Source organism: Macrosteles quadrilineatus, unplaced genomic scaffold (genome assembly GCF_028750875.1).
Source record: "Macrosteles quadrilineatus isolate MER2022 unplaced genomic scaffold, UCM_ALF_1.0 Scaffold_2__2_contigs__length_208266976, whole genome shotgun sequence".
Classification (NCBI taxonomy): Eukaryota; Metazoa; Arthropoda; class Insecta; order Hemiptera; family Cicadellidae; genus Macrosteles; species Macrosteles quadrilineatus.
In genome coordinates this window covers 182,468,598-182,495,700 of record NW_026542595.1, presented here as the reverse complement: position 1 = coordinate 182,495,700, position 27,103 = coordinate 182,468,598, and the positions used below count along the sequence as shown (strand labels likewise).

At 36.2% G+C, this 27,103-nt stretch overlaps 2 protein-coding genes across 2 annotated transcripts in view; one reads left to right on the top strand and one right to left on the bottom strand.

Moving 5' to 3' along the window:
* The window catches only part of LOC128986509 (1-acyl-sn-glycerol-3-phosphate acyltransferase gamma-like), a 114,753-nt gene extending 108,590 nt beyond the window's left edge, over positions 1-6,163 (top strand). The window contains exon 9 of the transcript XR_008490133.1: positions 5,948-6,163. The gene's annotated coding sequence lies outside the window, so the exon portion shown is untranslated. The remainder of the gene's footprint in view (positions 1-5,947) is intronic.
* LOC128985195 (ATP-binding cassette subfamily G member 4-like) overlaps positions 1-8,512 on the bottom strand; it is a 38,364-nt gene extending 29,852 nt beyond the window's left edge. Inside the window, exons 1-2 of the mRNA XM_054404580.1 lie at positions 8,319-8,512; positions 4,627-4,757 (exon numbers count right to left, since the gene is read on the bottom strand). Of these exons, the coding sequence (XP_054260555.1) occupies positions 4,627-4,757; positions 8,319-8,512 (325 nt within the window). The remainder of the gene's footprint in view (positions 1-4,626; positions 4,758-8,318) is intronic.
* Between the last annotated feature and the right edge of the window lie 18,591 nt (positions 8,513-27,103).

The following is a 27,103-nucleotide window of genomic DNA, read 5'->3' as shown; positions in this document are numbered from 1 at the left end:
AACAATCCAATTGAATTCTCGTGGTTGGTTGGAAAAGTTGAAGAAAATATGAATCCAGTCAGCTGTTTCTATTAGGTCATTGATTTTTACTTGTTTATATGAGTAATAGTAAAACTGTTATTTGTAATAGCATAAAGATAAGTATTATTTTGTCAATATCCTAATGTTTGTTTAGCTTCCATTTATGTAATAGGCCTATAGGCTTCCTTCTCATTTTCTCCAACTAAAACATTTAGCCAATTAGTAAACTTTGCTCAGCGAACAGAATGACATAAGAAGGTGACTATATATGGCAATACCATTACCATAGTCAATGGTCACCACAGGAAATAAGGCGTGGCTAATTTCACGAGCTGATGATACAGTACTCTGAAAAAGTTGGTGGTTGCCGCGACGCTAGTGGCATTGAATTGGTGAAGTTTGCGCTAGCTCCGCCCCGTTGCCAAAATAGGCCTACTGTACTCAATAAATAGATTAGATTTTAAAGACGGCACTGGATAGAGAATTGATGAATTAAACAAGAATATATTTATTCCTCATGCTAAATTACAGCATGATTAAGTAAAATACTGTATATGCATATTAACTACTGTAACAAAATTATTAAAATCAAATATAAAAGACGTTTTTATATTAGGACATCTGGGTAAAGATTCTAAAAACAAAAGCTACTAAATTTTCTCAGGCTTGAACCAGCAGTCATCCAATCATCAGGTGAGGACTACAAATTTTTTTACATAAACACTAGTGTGCATATTATATAGTCAATGCTACAACTTCTTAGCTACAAAATTGTTTCATAAAAATATAACAAAATCAAAATACGCCAGTTTTTTTACTAAAATATCAGGCTACTTAAATAATTTTGTAAGCGATAGAATATAAACACATTAAACTAACATCGATATCAATTTGCAACTTGTGTAACTGTAATCGACCAATTGCCGTGTAACAAACCCCTAAGGAAAACGTTCCGGAACTGTTATCACGAGGGCGTAACACGTTCCACAACCTATTACCACGCAGTAACCGGTTACTTGGAGCTATCAGACGATATCCACGTTTTAATTTGCCTTGTAATAACAGGGTGGACTCAACGCCGCGCGCGGTGGCCGATTTACTTATCAGATTCGGATACTGAGTTTCACTTTGTATGATTTATAATGAGTTTGGTGATTAGGATTTAGTGACAAGTATTTCCGGGTGGGAGCCCTTTCTTTTTGGAGGGTAATAAATCAAAGGTTTAATCAGAGTAGCTTTTATTAACGATAGTTTGAGTTATAGGATGATTACCTTTCCTATTCACTACACAATCCCAATTAAATGGCGTGTCTTATGCCTGGTTATTGTGTCTCTAATTGCAGTACGAAAGTGACGTGTCTGATTCCCAACAGTTCCACAAAAATATAAAAGTTTTGGAACACTTTCCATTAAAACTTTTAAGAGTTTTTCCCTTAAGTAAACGACTATGATAAAATTATAAACAATCTTAATCTGAATAAGAATCACGGAGGGTAAATGTATGTACAATTGATTATTAGTCAACCAACTTGCATACGATAAGCATTTCCATAAATAACCGTAACTGAATAAGTTGTCAATAACATTTTAGTTGGCTTGTGAAAAGACGAGGCATTTTATTTGAAATTCTATTTACTTAACAAAGGTTTTAACATTTAAGCACCTTTTACAAATATACTTACACGGAAATACAAACTGACCCAGGCTAACGTTTTCTCATTAGAAATAATTTCTTAGTATTTTGGCTAAATAGCGCTCAATTCATAGCATTGAGGATTTTTTTGGAAAAGGTAACATGCAGAGCACACGGTTAAAAAGTAAATCCTAATAACTTAATAATCAAAAGATTTTTTGAGTCATTCTCTTTTAGATAAACAGTCGGCTAGACAGTGCAACTTTGCAAATACACTAACTACACTTAAGTACACTATGTGTACTTAATAATCAAGCTTTGACATATAAAAAAATTAAACTATTCATACCCCTGGAACAGTAATTTTGTATGATGAAATCACGTTGGAGCTACGTATAGTATAGTATACTGCTGTAAAATGTTACGTAAATATCTATCAAGCAATTATCTCAATCACTTATTTTGACGATTTTACGACCGACCGACAATTGTCTAATCAAATTTAATTGACAGAAATTTATGGCTTTCTCCTAGACAGACAGTTTTCACGTAGGAAACTATCCTATAATGAGAGTTAGCGGTTCTGTACAATTACCTAGATAAACCACAACAGACAAGCCTTCTAACCACAAACTGTGAAAGGTCATAGACAATACCTGGGAATATCAGGCTTAATTGTGATGAGGCATTTCTGATATGTTTGTTAACTTTATGTAACGTATTACCGATGTAATCCTGTCTGTAGGAAGTGAAAGTATTGTCTTTACACAATTAATATTTAATAGAGATATTTCCGTGTAGGGAGATTTGTAAGTAAGACACAGTTCTCTTCGTCTAAGAAATTAAAGATTTCTTTCTTACTTTCTTCTTTTTTCCTGACAGATGGAGCTACAATTTCAGGAGGATTCCGAGCTGTCGGGTCACGGCATTATCACAATTATCATGGTTTAACTCTGAGAAAAATCAGTAGCTTTTTGATAGTTGGAAACTACACCGGCTTTTAAGTCCTGGCTTACTAAACAGCTGATCTTACTCATCAACAAAGCTACACTCCCTTCCTGTCAAAATCGCATCCTTCAGTCATCTCCGCATAAAATGTGTATAGACGTCATACAAAATTACTGTAATCTAAATTCACTAACAAGCGAGTTTTGTCAATACTTCCTCTAACAGCTCGTACCATGATTAAGAGGTGAAAGCCCCATTGTACCCCGCTGGGTTGGGGATCATAGGTCAAGAAAAGAGGTCGACGCTATGTCAGTCGCCCACTCAGACAGTCGAGCGGTATCTCAATTGTGAGCTAGTTAGCTGAACAAACACAATATAATGTTATCTTTGATAGTGCTTGGTGCTTGCACTCTTTTTATATTACAAGAGAAGAAATGTAGCTCTTTTTTAAATATTTTTTTATAAAACAGATACCTTGGTCATAAAAATGGCTCGGACAAGTTTATAGTGCTAGCTTGGCAATAGGAAGGTCGTCAGCTTCGTTATGATACATTATAGTATCTTTTTGATAATTCACTGGCCCCAGATGAGCTTGATAATTATTGGCAATAGCTATAACAAAGTTTCTTGTCAATCTCACTCCATTCTACAATCACCCTGAATTCGTATTCAGCAATGCGTGCACAAAGAAAGGGTATTGATGTCTTAAAGATGTGATTAAGCAAAAATATCTTGGCTGTGACAGGGGTGTTTAAGTATTCCACTTTCAATGGTGGGAGTGCAGATATTTTTTAATTTGATTTAATGAACCACAACATTATCTCAAGTACTCCCATCCCATTGCGAGACACAAAAAAGCAACTATTATTTCTTTTAAGTATTATGACAAGCCCAAGTTCACCATGACAACCCACATGTCCTTTTTCAGAGATCTTTACTCAGCCAAGGCCCCGTCCCCCGTCAGTCGCCGGGACAAACAGTTCTTCAGCAGCTATTTGCATGCCAGTCAAGAAGCTATTGGCCTTTCAACTGGGCCAAGGTCGATTTTTGACCCCTCGCAATAAAGGCTGCCCACTTTTATAACAAGTCTCTTTACCTTTATGCCTTAAGGTCAATGGTTTCCACGAAGGGTAGTCATGTTTAATCCTACGTACTTGTGACAAATCATCAAAGTTTTGAATTCAAGGAAACTGTGTCGTGATTGCGACAGTTCAGTGGGTGAAGAGGCCACAGGTGGTTCCAGTAATATCTTCAGCGTACAGGAAACGGATATGTTGAAGGTTTTTTAGTATTGGGGTTATCAAGGGGGTTAAATTACTCTGATAAGAGTCATTAGTGTAGATATTTAATTGTAAGTATGTATAGATCGTATAGAATGAATAGATATTTATGGATTTATGGCTATAATCTAGGTATAATCATCAGCCCTTTTCAAACACCCAATCTGTCAACAGATGAATATACTTTTCAGTAGAACCCATGTTGTTCATGATACTTGAGATTAGGCAATACAAAATGCTTGGATGTGCGCAAGGTTAAATTGGCCATTGCCCTACTCTCATTAGAATTTACCTTATTGATTACTTCCAATATTTTTGCACCGCCTTAACATTAAGAAAATTAACTATAAATTGACGACGAGGCAAAAGAGTGCAATATTTACTATTGAAACATTTAATCTCGCAGGCTTGTTACGGGCCATCCTCTAAGTTTAAATTGCTTATACAAATCTGGATGAACAGCTAATTATCTAACGAAACCAAATACAGTACAGGGGTTCGAGAGAAAATACTTTCAATGCATAATAATTAGATCATCTTACACTATCATCTTAGATCAACAAACCGTTTTGGAGTTATGCATAACCGTGCGCATTCTTTCGGAGCAGAACCTAGGGTCGAAGGGTCCCCACTCTATTCTGAGTCCACCGATTTAAGGATTCAATTGATACACATCAAAATTGCAAGCTCCTTACCAAAACAATATATTGCTTGATTAACAGATAATAATGAAGACAGACTGACCATTTCTACCCTGTGGGACGGCATATGTGAGGTCTGTGAACTCTATGTCTATAGGAGGCCTCTTCAGCAGATGTTGTTTGGGCTCCTCCAACTCTACTGTTTCAGATTCAGGTGCTGCGCTTGGACTCATCCTGGAACATGGTAACAATAGATAAGTTAATGGAAACTGTCAAGACATTATAAAATACAACCTGTAATAGTGTGTTTATTTTTTTCAATTGAATAAGAAGAGAATATAAGGTCGTGGCAATCTTCATGGATGGATTTCGTGGCTGGACTCAGAATCCATAGATTTTTCTGCGTCAACTACGTTGTCAGATGAAATTCTCAGCCGTATGTTTCGCCTTGCTGTGAAGTCACATCCTCAGTAAACTTAACTAAGTTAAGGCTGGGGAACAGTGAGAGGTCCGGCCAAATATAATGAATTTGATATTAATGGCAATGAACACAAATCGGCTGAAGAAGTTGTATTTTATTCGTTCTGCTGTAGTATTTACTTTTCAATCCTCTTTCTATAAACTGACTCACCGATTTTTCACTATAGAGTTTTTCTATCTACTTGACTCTATTTCTTATGTTACTAATGTTTCTGATTGACGTAGGCTAATTCTTCCTGGGAAAACATAAGCATAAATGCTGTAGTTTCACAGAGATTTCTTCATTTTATTTTTGATTCAATTGTGATTTTTGTATAGTTTTTCCTAGACATTTTGAGTTTTCTACTAGTTTTATCTTTATTTGATTGGGTTCAAATATGTGTATATCAATCGATTTAGTTTCTAACACTCATAGAACCCAATATACCACACTCTCACCACCAGGTGGTTTCCTTTGACTTTCAATTCTGTAATTAAACTCATGCCGAGTAGTTTCCTGGTGTAAATATAGAACCTCATTATATTTTATCGCCTCAAATTTCGTAACTCGCCCCAGGTAATCTATACTGATCCCCGGGCCTTCCATCGGAATGAGCCGAAATCACAGGTTGAGTAACACCTCCGAAATCAATCGACCCAAATATTTCTTCTCTGTTTTGGGGAATTAGTGGGTTTTGAAATCTGTGAAATGATATCTACTGACCTTGTGCTTCTAATCCATTAAGTGGTCTAGGGATTATTTAAAGAATCTGTGAAGAAATCGCATTAGTATGTGAGAAGTCTCGACATGGAGGATTCAGTGATTAGAAGGTCAAATACAATATTGAATGTTCCATAGATTTATACTAATACATTAAGGGTTTCCTCTGCACCATCCTTTTTCTAGCCGTCCTACTAAACTGATGTTTAAGATTTTTAGTTTTAATGACTTAGCCTCGGAATAGTATATTTCATTACTAGGACCGAAAGTGGCATTTTCCGTCGCGCGCTCAAGTTTTTGTGTGAGGCGAAGCCTAACACATGGAACATCAATTTCACGTGCGAGGCGAAGCCGAGTATGTGAGAGCTATCTTCACGTACGAGGCGAAGCCGAGGACGGGAATAATGGAGCAAGTGCCGGATAATAACTTTCGGTACGAGTTATGAACGATACTTTTCATCACGACGCAAAAATACACAAACACAGAATAGCATACCTCAGTAATATTACAACTATTTTATTTCTCAATTAATTTGATTGAACATCAAAATAAAATATAAAAAAATTCTAAAAGGAAACCCACGTATATTTCTCAATACATTTTGTTTAAATATCAAAATAAAAGAATAAAACAACCTTGAACAATACGCATACAGCTGATTCAAATCATTAAATTAAAACATAACAAAACACCAGCGCGCGTAGTGAATAAATGGAGAACTAATTGAGAGCGAGAAATACATTTATACGTTTATGTATATATACGTTTATTAATACGTTTATTAATACGTTTATGTATTAAAAAGACACTTTCACTCCGTGTGATGATCAATTATTTTTATCATACTGTGGAAATAACCTTTTAATCGTTGCAAATTGTAAAGTAAACGAAAAAAATCATTATTTATCGATGTTTACATTTCTGTTGTTTAAAAAAATAACTTAAAATGTCGTGTGATTAGCAGCGTTTTATAACGTGCCATAAACAAATTTTGAAGTTAGCGAACTGAAATATTTCACATATGTTTTTTCTGTTCCCTATTTGATGTTACCCAGAAACGATGATTTTACGGACGATTTAGAGAACTAAAAACGGCTGTTCTCCGGACAGTATGATGAAAACTAATTTTGGGTCCTATTAAACTGAAAAATTTACGAATAGGTCCCCTCGACTTATTCAAAAACACGCAAAGTAGTAGAACATATTAAAAATTACAAAAGTTCGAGAGTAATGTTTTAGAAAAGAGAACAAATTATTGGAAACCCAAAATTAAGTGAAATTCGATAAAACCTTAACCATTGCCATTTACGCTCAACATGCTATAAAGTTATATAACGTAGCAGGAAGGCGGGTCTGAGAATAATCAGCTGTTGAATCGACAAATGGTTAAAGTAAGTGTTTCGCAACATACTCGCACGTCTATGTCCATCTCTTAACGCTCAAAGTAGAGCCGCCATGTTGACATAAGCAGCACTGAGTCGTTTAGTTAAATTAACCTACTTATTTATGTAGGTTTCTCCATGTGAACAGTTGACTATTCATAGCTTTCACCTATTGTTCTAGTTTTATCCAATACATAAAAAAATATATTGTTTTATATAAAAAATTGCAGAAGCTATGTTTATATAGGTAGCCTATGAAAAAAACCATCCCCAACTTCTTTTATTGCAAGTTTGTTAAGTTCAGTGATTTATATTGATGCGTGTATTTTTGAGAATTATCCTGTGGTTTAGAAATCACGAGAATGAAATAACTATCCTTAATTACATTGATTTGACCAAACTTGTATTTTTCCAGTCTGGGGCCACTAACGAATTTTGATTAACGTTTGTACTGTAGTTGAAATCAACGGGGAATACTCATAATTGAGTATTTATTTGCCCTTTGGGTTTAAAGATATCCATTTGAAATTTATTTCAATTATATAACCAACTATACATAATTAAAACAGGCTTTTTATAAAAAAATAAAAAAAAACACTAACCAAGTAAAAATTTAAGGTCTTGTTTGTGAAAAAATTCTGTCAGTGCTAGCATTTTTCTTACTATGCATTAACATATCTAAACGTATTCGGACGTTGGCTCACAACAACAAAAATATCAACAATGATTATAAGATTTTACATAAGGGTAAGGAATGTTGGTTATTATCGTTAATTCAACACCACAAATTTTAGTTTCCCGATTATTCCCCACCGTATTTTTACATAGAAGTGATTAAAAAAACATGCTCATCTTATTATTCGACAAAATGCAAGAATATTTTAGGCTGTTCAAGTACAAAAAAGGAGTATTGTGTACGCTTATAACGTTTTGTACACAACGAGGTGATTTTGTTACCAAAATTAGATCATAAAAATGTGTTTTTGCATATAGTTTTGCCCGACTTATTCAAAACCTAACATGATAGAAAACGGAATATCGCGTAATAAAATTTCATGACCGAAATGTTTTTGCACACCAAAATACAATGGAATAAACCAATCCAATATAAATACTGACAATCGCCTTCAAAACTATTAAAAATTTGACTACAGGATTCCGAGTTTGTAAATCAACTAACTTGCGCTGCATGCACCCATTGCAGAGAGCAAGTCCAGTACTTCATTACTGACTGACCACTGCACAGTGAACCTTGACCCCTCATCCTTGACTCAAGGTCTGCGGTAAGACCAGCGGTGTAGCAAGTCCCCGACCTTCCTTCCTTCCTCCTGTCCGGACTCCGAATGTCAAACGGGTTTAGAGACAAAAAATGACGTGGTTTTCGCACCGGTTCCTTGAAGACCAAATCCTGCTGACAAATCTTCATTTGCATACAATGGAGAGGATCGACATGCGTGTTATGAAGAATTGAAGGAAAGATTTGTGTTTTGTTTTCAAGTATTGCTATCAAGGTTTGAACGCCTGAGTGTGTTGATATGCCAGAGAACCACTGGTTATTGGCTCGAGGGCTCGAGTATGGCTTAATCAGACCTGCCAGGCCACCAAAGATTAGAATATTGAAATAGGTTAAATTTATCAGACGTATCAATGAAACCTAGGAGAATGACGGAACTTAACCTTAATATATGTAGCTTAAAACTTATACTAAGTACAGTAAAATCAACATATTGTCCACTTTGATGTAACTCTTCATTAATTACAACCACAAACAGAACTCAACACTTAACCACTTCTACATTTATTGATTTTAACCTATAACATTTGTAATCCTGTCCCTAAATTTGGTTACACAATTTAAGTGAACACGAACATACGTCGTACATACCCAGTGTTAGAGTATGTTTGATCCATAATACGCATTAACAAGGTAAAATTGACTTTAGAACAAGAATATGAAAACAATAAAATAATATAAATTTATATCTGTAGTACTTCAGATACATCGTGTCTTGTCTTTGCACTAAACACATTATTACTTTTTACCTACAATCATCAGCTACTAATGCATAAATATCCAAAGTACGAGCGAAGGAGAAGTGGAAATAGAAGGATCAATGGGTGATTGAACCCCGACCCATTATCACCCATCACCCATCGAGTGGGTCTCACCCAGCGAAATCCATCCTTGTCTTCAATCTACTCCAGCCGTGTTTCCTGGTTATGGTTTTTGTAGTTGTAAATCAATCGCTACTTTCACTATCTTGTTACCTCACGAATGAATCGATTGAATAGTGATTAAATTAAATAATCTCAACACTTAATCTTAGGTATCAGCCAGTATTTTATGCGCAGTTCATTTCATGCAATTAATATTAACGTTCTTTTTGGCGAGGGAAGCTACTTTTAGCTCTTGCATGAAAAAACATTTCGTTTCCACGATTAAGAAAAATTTTCTCTCAGATAATCTAGAGCGAATCGTCTTTAAAGACGGCTAAGTCTTTTGTCATTGTTTGTGATATGACGAGTCCTATGTTTTATCGGTGCATCCTGGTGCATTTACTCACGGAAATAAATGTTTGATACATATTATACAGACAATTTTAACCATTTCTCAGATTTTTACGAGAATTATTCTGGCTATAAACATATACAGTACATACTATAAATGTTCTAGTTTTAAGAAAATCATACTTTAAGGGAAATAATCAATGTCTCACAATTAAATATTCCCTGGATATAATTAAAATTGATTTCAAAGGGTGGTACTATAGAAATTGTATTTCTTTTGTGGCTTTGTACAATACGATAGTCAATGAGGACATAATCACAAGACCTGAGATGTAAGAGAACGTGTTAATTATATTCAGTTTTTATGATCATGCAGGACATTGCGTTATGTTTCACATTACGTAGTGACTCAACGTCATATCACGGTTCTGCTCCAGATGTGGAGGTCAACGTCCGCGTTATCATCAGAGAAACGTTATCACAACATCCGACAGCTTTCTGCAAACATCGCACGTGTTCCTCGACATCTCTATCAGACAGTCTTCCTGGCGGAGCTCAACATGGGGAAACTTGTGCTCATTATGCGGGTGGAAGACTCCAATGTAAGTTCCTGGGTCCTCAAAGGTGTGACTACGAATAAATGTTATTGGGACCAAGAATTAAAAACCTTTTTGTCAGTAATTTTACTAATTTTAACAGAAGTAAATAGACTGAGTCACACATATAACAACAAGGTTGGAAGGGTTGGAGTAAGTTGAATTGCAAAAGCAAGACTAGAGTAAGAGCAAGAATCTTTTTAGACAAATGATAAGCAGGAAGATCTAATCGGTTGTTTTCGGAATTATTATGAAACTATCAAACTAGCCGTAGGTAAATGTTAACATGTTGAAGTAGTTTGTCAGCTACCAATAATTTTTAGAAAGGAGTAGGCTTCAAGTACAAATGCAAGAAGATTATATGTTTAATTTACAGAGACACACTGGTATAAGTATTTACAACTATGAGGATGACCTAGCAAATATTTTCCAAGCATTAGAAATCAATGGCAAATCCGATGCGGTTTACCTATACATTCTTTCTTGTAGATTTATCACGCTTATGTTTTAACTGAAAAACATTTTACATTATGTTTCTGTCCAATATGTAGGGTGAGTTTTATGCACTATTTATTTCTTGTTGTTCCTGTGGAAAATAAAATCTCTTGCTTTAAGTTATTCCTCTTCTTTAAGTGTTAAGACCAAAGAGTGAAAGACAAATTGTAGAATTTGCAATGAAATAACGTGTTAAATATATTTGAAATCAGGGTCCACCAAAGTGACCCAACCATCGAGCAAATAGTATTCATGAATATTATGTACTCTATGGTCCAGACACTTAATACAAATCCAAGTAGGCTTCCCAGTTTACAGGATGATAAGACTACTTGTGTATTGTGAAAGTCAATTGTTTTCGTTGTAACTGTTCTAGGTCTTTACAGTTACACTGGTGTATTATCAGTTACATGGTCTTATCAAGTCGTTCTGTTGAACAGTAACAGTAAATAATAACAGTACAGAAATATATGTGTTGTCATTGTTACTCATTCGATGAAATCTGACTGTGGAAATAATATTCTTTGCTGTAGTTATTTAGCAAAGCTGCCGAAATAATCAGTTCTAGCCCTCCGACGACAGTAAAAGTCTTATATAGTTATGCGAAAAAAAAACAACAATGGAATTTTACAATAGGAACAACGAAATGCCAGATTTTCTGCATACACTTTGCAGGTTTGTGGACCATAAAAATTAACATTCCAAATACACCGTTTTGTATAATTTATTGTATACTAATGTATAGAACTTTACTATATAGAAATAGGAATTTACTGATGTACTAAATGTATTGAATAACAGGAGTAAATAACCATGAGTTTGGTTTCATTACAACATTTTAAACTATGTATTTATGCACAGTCAATTTGTCTATTTAAAAACTCCTTTACAATCATTTTTAAAATCTTTCCAGGTAAACCAAGGAGTGTACAGTTAATAGGTGATTAACCTATCATTTACATAACAGGAGTTGCATGTAATGAAGTGATGCTTACGTAATTTAATCAGTGAAAACTTGACGTAGTTATTTAATCTTCCAACTTCCTCGTTATAAAATATTAAGTAGATAGTCAAGATCATTGAACTTTTCTCGTTTTTCTCTGATTGTTGAAACTTGTATTGCTATTGTAATGGATTGTAACAATGTATCCCTGCAATATAAATTAGATAATGTTGTCTTTAATTTTCAATTAGCTGCAAATATATTTGCATCAGACTTTGTTTTATTAGAGATTTTTAAACATCCGTATAAAAAATTGTAAGGAATTCAGCTATAACAGTTACTTAAACAATAATTACCTTACATTATTGAAATGTAGGGCTGAATACCCTGTTACTGAAATGTAACAGTTACACTTAATGTTTAGCCAAATTAGTATTTGAAAACTAGAGTAATTATTTTATTAATTTTATCATAAAAATGTGCAAAACAATGTTAAATAATTTTTATTTCATTTGGGGGCCCCTCAATAAATAAATACTTTAATCCAATTTAAATTGCAAGTACCTTACTGTTTTAAAAGTTAAACATCGCTTGTTTCTGAGTTTCTCTCCTTATTGAAGCGTCCTTAATGATGTGTTCGTCCTGACTAAAAGAAAGACATAATGTGTGTTTTTATCGCCATCATCGTTGGCCTGAATTAAACTGGGAAGTGTTACGCAAAGTTTAAGAGTAGGCACGATAATTTCGGCAACTAATTATTGGCTGACTGTAATATTAACTTTTGTATATCAAGGTGGATATCAATAGGAACCAGCTGTAGCCATTTTTGAACAGAAAATAGTTAAATAACGGCAATAGTGTCTTACGGGGTTTGTTATTGTTTAAATTATATTTCCCATATAACTTACTTCACTATGAAGAGACATAAAAAATAGACTAGTTTAACAAGTTTTCCTTTCTCTTTGGGTTGGTCGATAACTTGGTAAATGAAACAGAAACTAACTATTGCCAAACTTCATTCTCTATAGCTCAAGTCAACTACATAAAACTTAAATTTGGAAACTGGCTTAAAGCGTTAACATCGGGATGAAAAAACTGCTTACTTTGAGCTACTGTTAAATCTTCTATATGCGTATTGTGACGGTTAGTCACAAGAATTATTTTCAAAATCTTTTGATTATTTTTAAAAGAATTTACCAGTGGGTCATTGGAATATAGTGTGCACAATTTTTGATGACACGTATAGACTACCTGGATCGAACCATTGAACCCGATGGACTCAGCAGTTGCGACTTGGAGACACTGAGACTTAGTTATACCGAAAGGTTCACACTTGGCCCCAGACCTTTTGGGGCACATAATCTTTCCCCGCTTTTTTGTTTCCCCTATATGCACAGTATATTGAGAAAGCATTGTTTCGTCAAAAATTTCGAGCTCGAGTTTTTGGTGGAAATTGGGTCCTTCTGAACACAAAAAGTAGTTTTCTTAGTAGTTATTACTTAAATAATTTTCATATCAGTGATTGTCTGATATTTTTCATGTTTTGTTATCGATACGTGTACTCAAATTATCGATGAATTTGATTTTCTTATTTGAATGAAAGGCTGAGTTAGTGTAGGTTTACATTTATCGCTGTCTTTTACCTCATTTGAGGGTTTAACGAAAGTGAAAAATATAAATAAGACTTATTTAAGTTGAAAATTTCGTAAAGAATAATAAAACGTACAGTTTTTAAGTAAATAATTGAAACCGTAATTTTATTGCATGGTATGTGTCACTTTAAGTATAAAATACAGACAATTATAAAGAAATAAGAAAAAATATACGATCGTATTAGCATTTTGTTAATTAAATCCCAGCATTTAAATTCGTATACCTAAATCCGATTTATTCGATTATTCGACATTATTCGACCCATGTAAGCCAGCAAGTTTATTAATTAAAACTCATTTAGGTATATGCATATGTGATTTACTTAGCAGAGTCATTTTCATCTCACATTAACCCTCTCGTCTCTATCCCTTTCAAGTAAACACTGAGGAAGTAAATTAAGCAAAATCACAACCAAACGATTATATCCACTTCTTAGTCAATTTTCTTGACAACAATAAATTAACTAAATTGACAACCGATTCAATGATGTGCGTCTGATGACCGAAACGTCCCATGATGATCGCACGGCCTTGAGTAGTCATCAGGAACGATTACACAGGAAAGAACGAGTCACAAGAAAAATGACAGAAGACAGACATCCAGCTGTTGGCGTCAGAAACACATGTGATTGTCAGATGTGACCTTCAGTGAACTACTACGATCGAGGACGTGTAAAATATTTGAGGTTTAACGTCTGGTGTTGTGGTAAAATGATATAAAGGTAATAAAATGGGCATTCCAAAAAGCTTTATTAAAACGTATTCTGTAAAACCTTACAAGAGGACAAATCAACTAACACTAACTTTTGAATTACAAAGAATATGATAACTATAAATAATTATTAATGGAAATACAATTTTTAATTAATGAGAGTATTTAAGCTGAATGCTAATACTATTAACTAATTGGTTATAATCGTGTATACGATCACCAATTAAAATACCCCCGCCGCAGCAAACCTGCCGACTAAGCGAATTTCCATTTGCCTGGATTGATTTTCAATTAATCTATTAAATTAACATTTATGTTTAACCTAGGTTAGCTGCTACAAGGAAACTAATAAATTGCGTTTTTTATTAAAATATCAATAGCTTAGTATGAAATAAATAAATCCGCCAAGTTTGATCAAAATCAATCCATAAACAAGCCAACTACAACATTTTACAATATTCTCCTTAAGAATAACTTAGGAAAGGAATTTAAAAATAAAATCTTCTGAATTTTCTCCGTAACCAATAATTATACAAAAACACTTTGATATACTAAATTATTTGTTTTTTAAGCTCTTTAAAAAATTCTGGAGAGAAATTAGGAAATTTTGTGTTTAGAGGTTCAAAAATCAGAAAACCCAATTTTTACCCCATAGAACCCCCCGTAAAACCATGGTCCGATCATGCTGGTTCACGAACGCATTCAATTTTATCCTGCCTTAAACCTTCAAACCAAATTTAAAAAAATCGGACAAAATTTACTATCGTTATCGTGTTCACGGACTCATCAATAAAAAAATTCATATATATAAATTTGAACGAATGTTGTTTTTGGCCTCTGGGGACATCAAAATGAAAAAGTAAATCGGTCCCCGGCCTAGGTCTTACTATGCCACCTACGGTAGCTACTTCCCTATAGGGAAATTCGTTAAAAGATAACTAAACTAGTAATTCCCCTATATGAATACAGAGAAAACATAACCGACATATCATCTTCCAAATTCAAAACATTACTAATCCTAGGACCCCTGACAGACTATCGAACATGCTCTCTTCGACCTCCCTTCTCCCTGCTCGGTTTGGGGTCTTGTTCGGGGAAAAGATCGATAGTGTGTCACCGTCTTAAGCCCTACAATCACCAATTTTTATATTGTGTCTCTGATTGGCCTTATGTCACCCATTGCTGCGCTTCGAACATTCAGAGAAAGTTTCTCAGTCTGTGCACGCATCATAGCTAAGTCTGACATTTCGATTCTTTGATGATGACTCGAAGGTAGAAATTGTTTCCGCGGCCTTCCAATTGCTGAGTTTCCAATCCAATGTCTTTCCATTACGTAAGTTTTCTGTCCCTTGCGTAATTTCTATAAACGTGTATTCGTTTTAGTTGATAACTATAATAATAGGAATATTGGTTTGATTGACGAATGAACGTACTTTACAATACTGAGTTGTGAAATGAATTTGGATTCAAAATTAAGCAGTTTGATTCAAAGGTGAGGGTTTAGTAAAATGGAGAATTGAAGTTTATTGTTCCAGACGTTTTTCAAGTGAGGTTTATGCGGGCTTTTAGGTTAGGTTTTAAAAAGATGTTTATGTGTTAACGTCCATTCGTTATTAACTATTTTTTCTAGTAATTCCAAACTATTTCAACCAAATTCAAAATGAATGTAATCTCGTTTGCTTTTATGACAACTTGACCAAAGAAAAACTGAACGTAAAATCCACACAAAAGGTAAAAAACGTTTATTGGACATAAATATACTCAAACACAACCAAGTTTACTTTAGTAATGATGAGTTTGTGTTACTAGGGATTATTGTGGACACCCGCTTAATAAGTATAAAAACTAGTTTTTACGTAATTTTGGGATCTGATTTGGTTCTCTATGAGGTTTTTGAAGTTGCGAATTCTTAGCTTTGGTAGGGCTTGTGTACTAACTTGTTTTAAGTTTAGGTACTTTTCTCGTTAGTAATGTGTCAGATATTAGATCTTTGGGGGTAAATTTATACAAAATCCCTCAAATAACTAGAAACCCACATCAAAACAGGCTTACAATCTTACAATAGGATGGGAATTCTTCTTGCAAAGTCAATGATAACTTGGTGCAATACTCTTAATGCATACTGTCACCGATCACAATGGTGGACGAGCTACCCACAAGACTACCAAACAGTTGCAGATATGTTAACGAACATTAACATCCATACACAGGGTTTCAACATTTCGAAAGTAACGCAATTTAGAAATACTCGAGTGATTTTCTACTGCGATAGCGAAAGTGAATATTGATGGGAACAAGTCTGGTTTTTCCTTGTAATTAGCCCATCGTTGGTATGGATCAAGCTATTTATCGTTCAGTCCGGTTGGTGGTATCTCAACCCACAGACCTACATGTCTGGCTAATGGCAGCATGGCAGCTCCGCACACTTCCTATAACTATATGTAATTACTGAGTACCGTTCTCACCGATGAAGTAGTTACCAATCGTCAATTAAAACGGTTCAACCAATCGCTATTAAAGTTGGTAAAGTGGAATAGGATAGAAAAGACCATCGCGGTTGTTGATAAAATAGACAAACCACACCCTTTATAAAGTTTTCGCTAGTTTTGTAAGCAAAATCGTCGCAGTTGATGTGAACTAATGACAGATTGGGCTGATCTAAATTACTAATTTCTATCAAATACACGAATTTTTGCCAAGTCGTAGTAATGTGAACTTATTGTGAACTATTACTAACTGATACGACCCATCAACTTGGTCAGCAACAAAAAATAAGCTAGAAAATAGAATTTTAGACACTTCGGTACTAGCACCTTCTGTGGCTGCCTCACACAGCTATGTTCTTTTTTAATAAAAAATGGTGACAGCTGGTCACTATAATGGAATGTGTCTAAAATGTTTGTCGTGGTTATACGTATTAAAGAACAATTAATTTCAGGAAGAACAATTTTACTGAGTATACATTAGTATCTTAGCAATAGCGATATGAAGAGAAAACAAAGAATGTGGGAAGAGAGTGGGGTATTTGACTAAATTATTTAATTTCTAGATGGATTGGCCACCGGATAGTATGAATGAACTAAATAGATTTAAATTACCTGGTTAATGTCGAAAGAACCAGGTAAAGTCATTAAAACTACACTGGATCGTTTTGACAGTAACCAAGTACTTTGAGCTTTAGCATTTTTGGATGATTGGATTTTTTATCAACGCCCAAATTTCTTAAAGCAATGTAGTTCATGTGTAAAGTGCTTATACTTATTTGTCTTTTTTGTTGCTTCCTAAGCCTTAAGAGTTCAGAAATAAAAGTTGTGGAAATTAAATATTTTATCAAAAATAAATACGAAAAAATTGCAAACAGCTCTAAAATACTTCAGTTGAAAAATAACACCTGCCAGAAGACTATTACAAGTGTAATAGTTTCTGAGATACCAATGGTAGCACAGTTAGGCTTTTAGCCCTTCAGGATCAGATGGGCATGTAAGCAACAAGGCTTTCTTCCAAAACATTCTACAGTCATCCTTCAGCTCACGGTGTGACGGCGCCAAAGATCAGCAACACAGGAAAAGAGTTTGGAATGAAAACTCATTAAATAAAGATATCTTTGAGTTCACCATTTATGTTTCCTGATGTCTAATGGTGCCGAAAAAAGCAAAATCCATTGTGCTGATGGTTCAAATAGCAAACTTTCTTTAAACATCCTAATGGTTTCTCAGAGATTAGCAGAGCTCGAAAGAAAATACAGATACTGAAACGTCAAATCTTTACCCTTCCCTATATAAATGACCAGCTGAAAACAAAACGTAAGTAACAGAACTAGACAAGTCTAACGCCACAATTACTCAGACACAACCAACCACTACGATTCTTACACAATAGTCATAAACGGACACTTTTCCCATTGTTGCCGGCACAGATCATTAACAATGGACAGAACCTTGAGCCATTATCATTAACGCCCTTGCTCGTTGAATCAACAAAGGTAGGCAAACCCCAGGAGCCGGTAGTTGACCTACCTTAACCAACCTTACCCCACTTCCCTCCATATTCTGCCAGCTAATGCCTATTCATCCTGCATTAACAGCTGATTGCCTACTAAGTGTGCAAGCTATGAGGACAGTGTGATTTTAACTCCGGCCTTGGCCGAATGGTTGGCTTTAATTAAAGGTGATTTGTATTGCTTCAGTAGATAAATTCTATTGAATTGATGCGTGCTGTTCAATAGTGATGTTATTTTGAGTTGGGGGTGGTAAATGCTAGAAACTGTTATAGAAAAAAACATTACACCTTCAACCAAAACGTTGAAGTAAATTTCTGATTTCTGTCATCTTCAATAGTCGAGATCAATTAATCAAGAGGAGACTATTAATTTGAAGACCCTTTCCACAAAGATTACAACAAAATATTTATGATATACAAACTTTATGTTTTGGGCAGCGAGAACATCCAAACAAGTTATTCGTCAAATATAACTTTTATGGATGGTAAGTGTCAGTATTGATTTCAAATCTCTCTTATAAATTTATCGTAATTACCTAAAGTCAAAAAATAATGTAGCCAAAGATGTCTGAGACTATTTAACATCTTTAGTTCGGAGAACTATCCTTTTTCATATACTGTTTTAAAGTTAAAATAGTGAACGAAATTGCAGTTTGCCATATTGGCCTATAGGTCAAGGAAACACCTAGACAACTGCATTGCTCGTCATAATAACTCAAACGACCTTAGGTCCTATGATGGACTATTTTATGACCAATAAGTGCTCGCATAACCTCGGGTATTTTATCAAGGGTCTCAAACGGATCTACTTTTTATTTACCTTAGACTTGGGTGTGATAAATAGCACAAAGATACGGTGATGCACTAAATACTCCTGGAAAGGTTCGTGGAAAGGTGAAATCACCATATTTTAATTTGTGTTTGCTTACAAAACCTCAATGCCAGTGGTGAGGAAACCGTATGAGTAAAAAGCGTTGGTTTGTCTTTACGTTCAGTACATAACAAATTGGGTGTATGCGAATTTCTGTAGTACAAGTAGTAAATACCCTCGCCGCAGCAAACCTGCCGACTAAGCGAATTTCCATTTGTCTGAATTGGTTTTCAAACCAAATCTATTTAAACAACATTAGGTTTGAGTACCTAGGTTTGCTACTTAAAGGAAACTAATAAAGTGTGTTTTTTAGTAATATATAAAATATAGCTTAGTATAAAATAAATAAATTTGCAAAGTTTGATCAAAATATATCCATAAACAAGTGCAACATTTTACAATATTCTCCATAAGAATAAAATAGGCATTTTAAATTAAATATTTTTTTTAAATTTTCTCCGTTACCGATAACCAAAGAAAACACTTTGATATACTTTTTCAGCTGCAATAAAATTGACAGATAATTAAGCACAGCAAAATTATAAGTGAGAAAACGTCTTTGACTTGAAATCCTCTAAATACTTGGAAATCCCTGTAAATTAACGAGGGTTTCGACAGATTCAATTACCATTGTATAACATACGTAATCAGACGTAATAAAAGGGACAATTACCATCGTCAACTACTAACACAATAGGATGTTGTTTTATAAGGTACATCTGAGCACAATTATGAGTGATTACGACGGTTATAACACTCGTGTTTCCTACACTTTTCCTACTGTTTAAGTGAAGACGTTACATCTGATAGTAACTAAGGCTCTAGAAGAACTACAATCATGGCAAATTAATGATGACGAATTAATGATGAATGATGATAGTTTAATATATGTTGCCAGCAACCTCCAATTTAAAACTCATTAGAAACTCACGTGAGTTTGTGCCATGGATCGCCAGCGCTGAACTAACAACGTGACCGCAGAAGAGGTGACGCCAACAACTCGGGCCTTCTGGTGAATGCATTTTTGGGGCCTTCGAGATACGTTTGAATATAAATAAAACCTACGCAATTTATAAAATCATAATAAACCTGGTATGACAACTAAATGAGCTTGAATTGACAAGGGTGTAGTCTACGACATGCTTAAAGTTGAACTTAATTTGTTTGTTTATGTTATTTGGTCTTCTCATTTCCTTTCACATCATAAACAACAAAACTATATCACGTGGTTTTATGGTAGCCCGTGTCGGACTTCAAACAATTTCCATAAGTTTAATGATAGTTTTGTAATACAAAACGGTTTAAAGGTATACATTGGATTGCGCAAATACATGCTTTCTAGACTAAGAAAAGATTTTTCACCAACAGAGCTAAGAGGATAGAGTTAATTTAAATCGATCATCTTTCAAGGTTAGGGGAAGTTTGGAAAGTGTTTCACTAGTTTAGCCTAAAAACCAGTCACTAACTCTTCGGGACGTTGAATGATACGACCGGTTGGATGAGGATGACAGATTTGAATTGCTACGAAGGTCACCTAGACTTTCCCCCTTCAAACTATGCAACTATAAAAAACGCCTATCTGACATATCTGATCTTAACTTGAAGTAAAGGACTCAGTTTTTCCACAGTTTATTGTGCAAAATTTAGTTTATCCCTCTAGTGCAAAAAGTCTCAGGTCATTCCTAAGTTTCAGTAAACAATCCACAATTTTTCGTAAAATTAACAGTTTATGCAGCAATATTGTGAAAAGATCTTGGCTGGAGAAAAATCCACGAGTGGAGGAATAAAGACCACAAAGACCTATTATGGGTAATTTTATTCAAAATTATGGAGATAATTGGCTTAAAATATTTCAAAATCTAATGTTTCAGCCATGACAAGCACACGCCTACACAACACTGGAAGCTCAGCCAAGGAAGGCCTACTTGACATGCGACAGAGAGACGGAGAGAGTGAACGCATGACAGGAATTGTGCCATGTCAGGCTGTCAAACTGACAGTTGGCACTACTGCCTACACACATTGTGTTGGCAACCTTGATGTGACGTGTGGCAAGTTATGACAAGTGATATAATATCAGCCATGACACTTGATTCAAATATTGAGTACATTGGAGTAGTGAGAAATGTGGAAGTTGGAAATATTGTTGGTTGAAAGTTAGTAGTTGACTTATAAATAGACATCCAATTTTATGCTAGTTGAAGGTTCAACCAAACTTTAAAATCATAGTTGTGGGAAAACTAGAAACGTTGTTATAAGAGTGAGAGTTACTATAAACTTTGAGTGTAAAGAGAAGTAGATATTCCATTCCCATGTTAAAGATGTGGCAAGTTTTAGGATAAAGATTTAAGTGGTTGATCTGAGCCACCGGTAGAGAGCTCTTCTGCCAATCACTGATTACTGTCGAATACGGAAAATATTTAGAACATCTTCATTTAGAACAGGTTCATTTTCTATTTGGATACTGACCACAGCTAGCCTATATCGGATGTCTTCTTCAGTATACAAAAATCAATTGTTAAACCCACGTTGGTGTAATGGAAAAACTAGAAATATTGTGTTGGCAATATCGTTAATTGAAACGGGTCTAGAACATAAAATAAAACAAAACCTGCAAAACACTTAGCTCTTGTGCCATAATGTTTACTGTTTTAAACTCTAAAATCATCAATTTATTCAGAATTAAAACCATTGGGGCAAAATTGAATATATTTTACTACAATAACCTTTCTAAGACCAACATGACTGGAATGACGTCTAAGTTTCAGATGATCTGCACAAACTATAACTATGCCAAGGGCTCTACAATGCTAGGTCATTTCACCGGTCATCACGTCTGCGTAGCCTACAAGAGTCACTTCTGAGAGGTTTTCAAACTCATAGCAAACGTAACGTTGGTACGATGGGGAGAAATGCTGAGGAAAAGCTGTTCATGACGCAACACTCGTTTGGGATTCAACAAGCCGAAAGGACCGGCGGATTTTTGCAGACTTTCTATTCAAAGTCACAACGACCGTAGTCTATCTGTTCTGAGCCAACAGAAATTTTGAACGTTCTACGATTAGGTTTAATTCACTTTCTTTTCCTCGATGTGGTTTTATTGGTTGAAAAAGATGAAAGCATTAGTAATATTTGAGTAGTTTGTTAATCATATAGTGAATACATTTTTGTATTGTTAAAAACTTTTAGCTAAGTCACAAGTCTAAAATGGCCGTATATTATGTAATATTGTAGTAGTCACAAAACTCTCCCCTCTGCAAAATACATGAACCAGTAAAAAAACACGCAATAAAATCCCAAACGTTTCAACATCGTCCATTCCACTTTTACGACACCGACACCCGTACAGGATTAGTGCAGTTTTGCTGTAACAATAGAACAGCAATGCCCTGGCCAATCTCCAACTTTCAAGTCCTTTCCCTGCAAAGCATCTCGGTAAATGCCCCGGGCCATTGCATAAGAGATGGAACAAAAAAGCTGCTCGAGACCAGTTTAGCAGCTTTCCTCAACACCCCAGCCTTTGACCCAGATGAGATCGGGGCGATACTGATATATATACTGTCCAGACGTGAGTGCAGGATGGCCGAAGGCAACAATATAGGTGGGACATTCGGAGGTATTTCGTGGAGTTCGTGAGATGGGATTGGAAAAAATCTTGATATGTAAACTTCGCCGAAACAACAGGGTTACATTTTAACGAAGATGAGTGAGGGACTAGAGTTTAATGTACGAAATGACAACCTTGTAACGACGTGTTTCTTAAGCCATTTATTTATTAAAAGCCACGATATCATGGTGAGCCGTGACTATTTCCACCGGGCGAATGTCACGACTCATGATCAATGGTTCAAGTGTTTTTTTTTATAGTAGGCTAGTTCAGTGTTTCTCACTCCACGACCCCGAACAAGGCTGTGGGTTTTGTTCTTATTACTCCCACCGCCGACGATTCAGAGGCTCCGAGACTTTCGTTAGCGCTGCATCGGCATAAATTTTGCATCGTCTTTCATCTTAATTTTGTAGTATGTTTGCGTTGTATTTTTGCCTTTTCCTTACTTGTGTGAAGATATTCTCTACTATGCAGTAAATTAAGAGCGCCCAGCGCGCTTGATGGGTAAGTTTGGACTATTTTCTGATACTTAGGTTAGTGCACATGTTGCACTAGGTCTGGAACCTAGTCTTGGGGTCGTGGAAGACTTTTGATAGTTAGTTTCCCTTTTCTCTGTGGTTTTGTATAATTCAGGGCTTTGCCCGAAATGCTAGGCCTAGAATTGACTGAGAAATGTTTGTTGGAAGGCCGCTATTTGAGAGAAACTGCCAAGTCAGTTTTGGGTCCTTCTGACTGTTTTGTGGTAGGCCTAGGCTTACAATTTTTGCTCAGTAAATGTAATTGTCTTAGGCTACTACTCTGGTAGTCTTTTGTTTCTGTGTCCCGTACAATTTTTAGTGTTGTTTTGTCTTGTAAAATGTTCAGTTTGTGTTACCCAGTCAAGTAAGGTTAAAGTCTTTTATTTTGCTTTGTCCTTGCCAAACTAGTTAAATTAAGTTGAATTAACTGCTCTTAAAGCTCCCCAGAAAGTTTGAGTCATTTTACTCAAGTTTTAAGAAAGTTACAGTAATTTTTAGTTTGGCAATTTTCCATTCAGGTTTGAACTGGGTAACCAATAGGCCAACTGGTTTCAGCCTTTGAGTTAAGGTTTGGAATGGTCTGGAAAGGCTGCGGGAACATTTCCCCCAGCTTTTAAGACCATTCCGAACAAATTCGGATCACAACTTTTGGAGAAATTAGCAAAAATACATGAGTCGTTGCGTTAGGCCTAAATTTTTGTATGGAACGTTTTTTGTCAATTTTAAAGTATTTTTCTGTGTTTAAGTGTCAATTGTTCTCTGTTAACTTGTTCTTCTGGCCACTTTGGACCAGGCAATTTAAATATTTTCTCTCTATTGGTGAAATTTATCACTGTCACATACCCGTCTAGCCTGCTGACACCTTTACCGCAAATATTAATGTTACCGTTCTTGTACTGTTTAACCTGTTAATTGTTATGTTTAAAATATTGTTATTGTTTGAAATGTTTTATATTGATAGAGAGCTGTGATAGAGAGACAAACCTTTTAAAAAATTTAGAAACTTGAAAATGATATGTTAGGCCTAAAGCAGTGAAATATTGGAACTAAATGTAAATGGTGAAAGATGTGACAGGGAACCTTGCGGATATGGACTCAGTCTATTACTCTTACTACTGTGTTTCCTGGGTTTTGTCACTCAGGGCCCGTGAGGAGGAACATGGAGTACCGGTAGTCTGCATCAGCCTTGGCGGAGTGGGAATTACAACTCTTGGCCACCCCTGGATCTTGGCCCCCCTCTTCCGTCATGCCTGCTTCCCCTCCGGTGCTGCTCGCCCAGAAACATGAACTAGTACCGCAAATTCCGCAAGTTTTAGGCCTAATTAATTATTGCTAACCACCGTCCTGGACTTGGAGATTTCGTTACCTATTTGTTAATTTGTGCACAGAGATTTATTAATTGTTTTTCTTTTTAAATTTTAAATTCTTTAGCCTAGGCTACTTGTTGATCTTTTTTAAATTTTATTATTTTATTAAATATTCTATTGAATTCTAATTTGGGGCCCCTAAAGTTTCTATAGTTACCAGATGAAATGAATTTATTAAAAGAGTCATTATATATATCATGTTGTAATTTGTTAATTTAAAGTTTTTTGAAAGGTAAAAGCTAGTAAGATTTATTTTTGAAATTTAGCCTATTTGAAAATGATTAATGAAATAATTGTAAGTTAGTAGGGTAAACGGGTATCAAAATTTTTAAAGTTTAATTGAGAGTATTTAATTCATGTATTATTGTTAATTATTGTTGTTGATGTTATTGTTGTGTTATTTTTTTTAAATGGTTAATTACAGCTCGTTTCTCTCAAATGGCGTGTTGTTCTTGAGCCTCCATCCATGGTTCTCATTTTGTTATGTAAAGTTTTGTGAGCCGCTCCTCGGGCCTGCGCATGGATCACGCTTCCTTTTCGTTAGTCTGGGTGCAGGCGCGAGGGCATGGTTCATCTGGTAGCAGAGCGTGGTTAGTGGGTTGCGTCCTGGGTGCCTTGTCGTGAAACTTGGTTTCACGACTCGGATACTTAGAGATGCGATCACTGTCCGCGTTCTGTTTTTTGTTTTGTTTTGAAGAGCCGTGGATGGATTGGTTTCTTGGAAATGTTCTGGCCTGGCAGTTTTGGAAAAAGGTCTTGTTGTTGTTGTGGTGGGGCGTAAACACATTTTTATTAGGAGCTCGCCCTTTGGCCGAGGCACCGGGTGGAATCGGTGGTAATGACTTGCATCCTTCGGGAGCAAGAGTGTCAAAAGCATGGTCATGTGTCAAAAAAAAAAAAAAAAAAAAAAAAAAAAAAAAGGGTTTGTGTGTACACCCCATCACACAAGTGTTAGGTGTTGTCTAGTGTATGTTTGTGTGTGTGTACGTTCGTGGGTCATTTGTTGTTGTTTTTTCTTGCGGTACTTGCGGTATGAATGGGCAGGTTCTTCTTTTGGGCCCCATCAGGTGCGCAGGCATCAACGTCCAGAAGCCTTAGAAATTAAATTTCTGTGTTTGTTTTGTGAAAAAATTTTGTTGGCTGTTATTTTGAGTCGAGTGCTGGTTGAGACTCGGTATGGCGTCAATTGTGCCGGAATATTTGAGGAAGCCGGAGCTGGTGTACGAGGTGCGGTCCCGGGGGGAGACTCCTGGAACTGATGTACGCACTTTGCGTACACAGTTCAGACAAATTGCTAGCATGCCTCAAGCTTGGGTTGAGTCGCTCAGTTTGGATGAGGAACTGGAGGCATGTAAAGAGAGGATGGAAGAGCTAAGTGGGGAAATTGATAGTTGGAGTAGTTTGCCTATGGGCTCAGCTAAGAGTTCGGCTATCACACAGCTGACGCACTGGCGTAAGCGTCTGCTCTTGGTTTCAGGGCAACCTGAAATCCAAGATGAGGACAAGAGCTGGGTGGAAGCCAGAATTCTTGAGCTGGAAGGAATTTTGGAGAGTATTAAGGCAGGAAAGTCTGTCAAGGAGAAAGTTGAAATTTTTGAAGACAACCGTTCTTCGGAAACTTCAAACGAAGTGCCAAAGTCTGTTGTTGAAGTTGTGGCTCCAGTGGGTACCCCCCAGGCTCCGCCTACGCCAAGTACACTGCTCCAGTTGCCTGCAAATGTTCAAATGTCAAATGCAAATGTCACACCGTCCTCCTCTCACACGTCCACCTTGGCTGCGGCTACGCTGAATGTCCAGTCCCCATCTCCCTTTCCTTCTCAAGTTCATAGTTCCCCTTCCATCTCTAACTCCTTTGGCAAACTTCCCCATCCCCTTGCCTCTGTCCTGAGTGGTTTCCGGCCGGTGGACGGGTTAGATGTGAATGGTCTTTGTTTTTTTCTGGAGAGTGTTTTGCGCATGCGTGAATACCCTGGCATGTCAGACGCAACTTTGATGGAACTCATTGCTCCATACTGTCTGAAACCGTTGGGGGACAGATTGCTTGATTGTTTGCGCAGAGGCGTCACCTTTGATGTTTTTCATAAAGAAGTTTTGGAGCTTTTCATGCCCCGTCGGGTCATGGAGAAGCTGAAAGTTGAGAGAGTTTTTCGTCCTCAGCAGCCAGCCGAGTCTCTCAGCCAGTACGTGGGGGACATTCGCACGGTGGAAAGGGTCTTGCGTTTGGGGATCAGTGAGCTTGAGCTCATTGACATTGTGCTTCAGGGGTTGAAGCCTGAGGAACGCTCCCGTCTGGTTTTTGCACCACGGCCTTCATCTTTTGCGGATCTGGACAGACTTTCCATCCTTTCGAGATCTGTCCAGGACGCTGATTTTCAGAGAGACCAAGCGGCGGGGCATCTTCCCCTAGCTGGTCATCATGCTGTCGTAGCACCCGTGGGAGTGTTGGGTCCTGAACCGCCGCAGTGGCAGAGGCAACCTGTTGTTTGTTTTGGTTGTGGGCAACCAGGTCACATTCGGCGGCATTGCCGTCAAGGTGGAAATTTTGGACGTGGTCCAAAAAACTAGTTTGCTCACAGGAGGAAAAATTGCCCAATCCTTCCTGTGAGGTTGTTGGTGATAATGTAAAGGGCAATAATTTGAAAGTTTTTTCAAGTAAGTCTAAGTCTAAGTTAAAGTCAGATAATGTTTCTGTTGCCTCCCCTTCTGGGAGTGTTGTGCCTGTGACCGAGCCTCTGCTGCGGGGGATTGC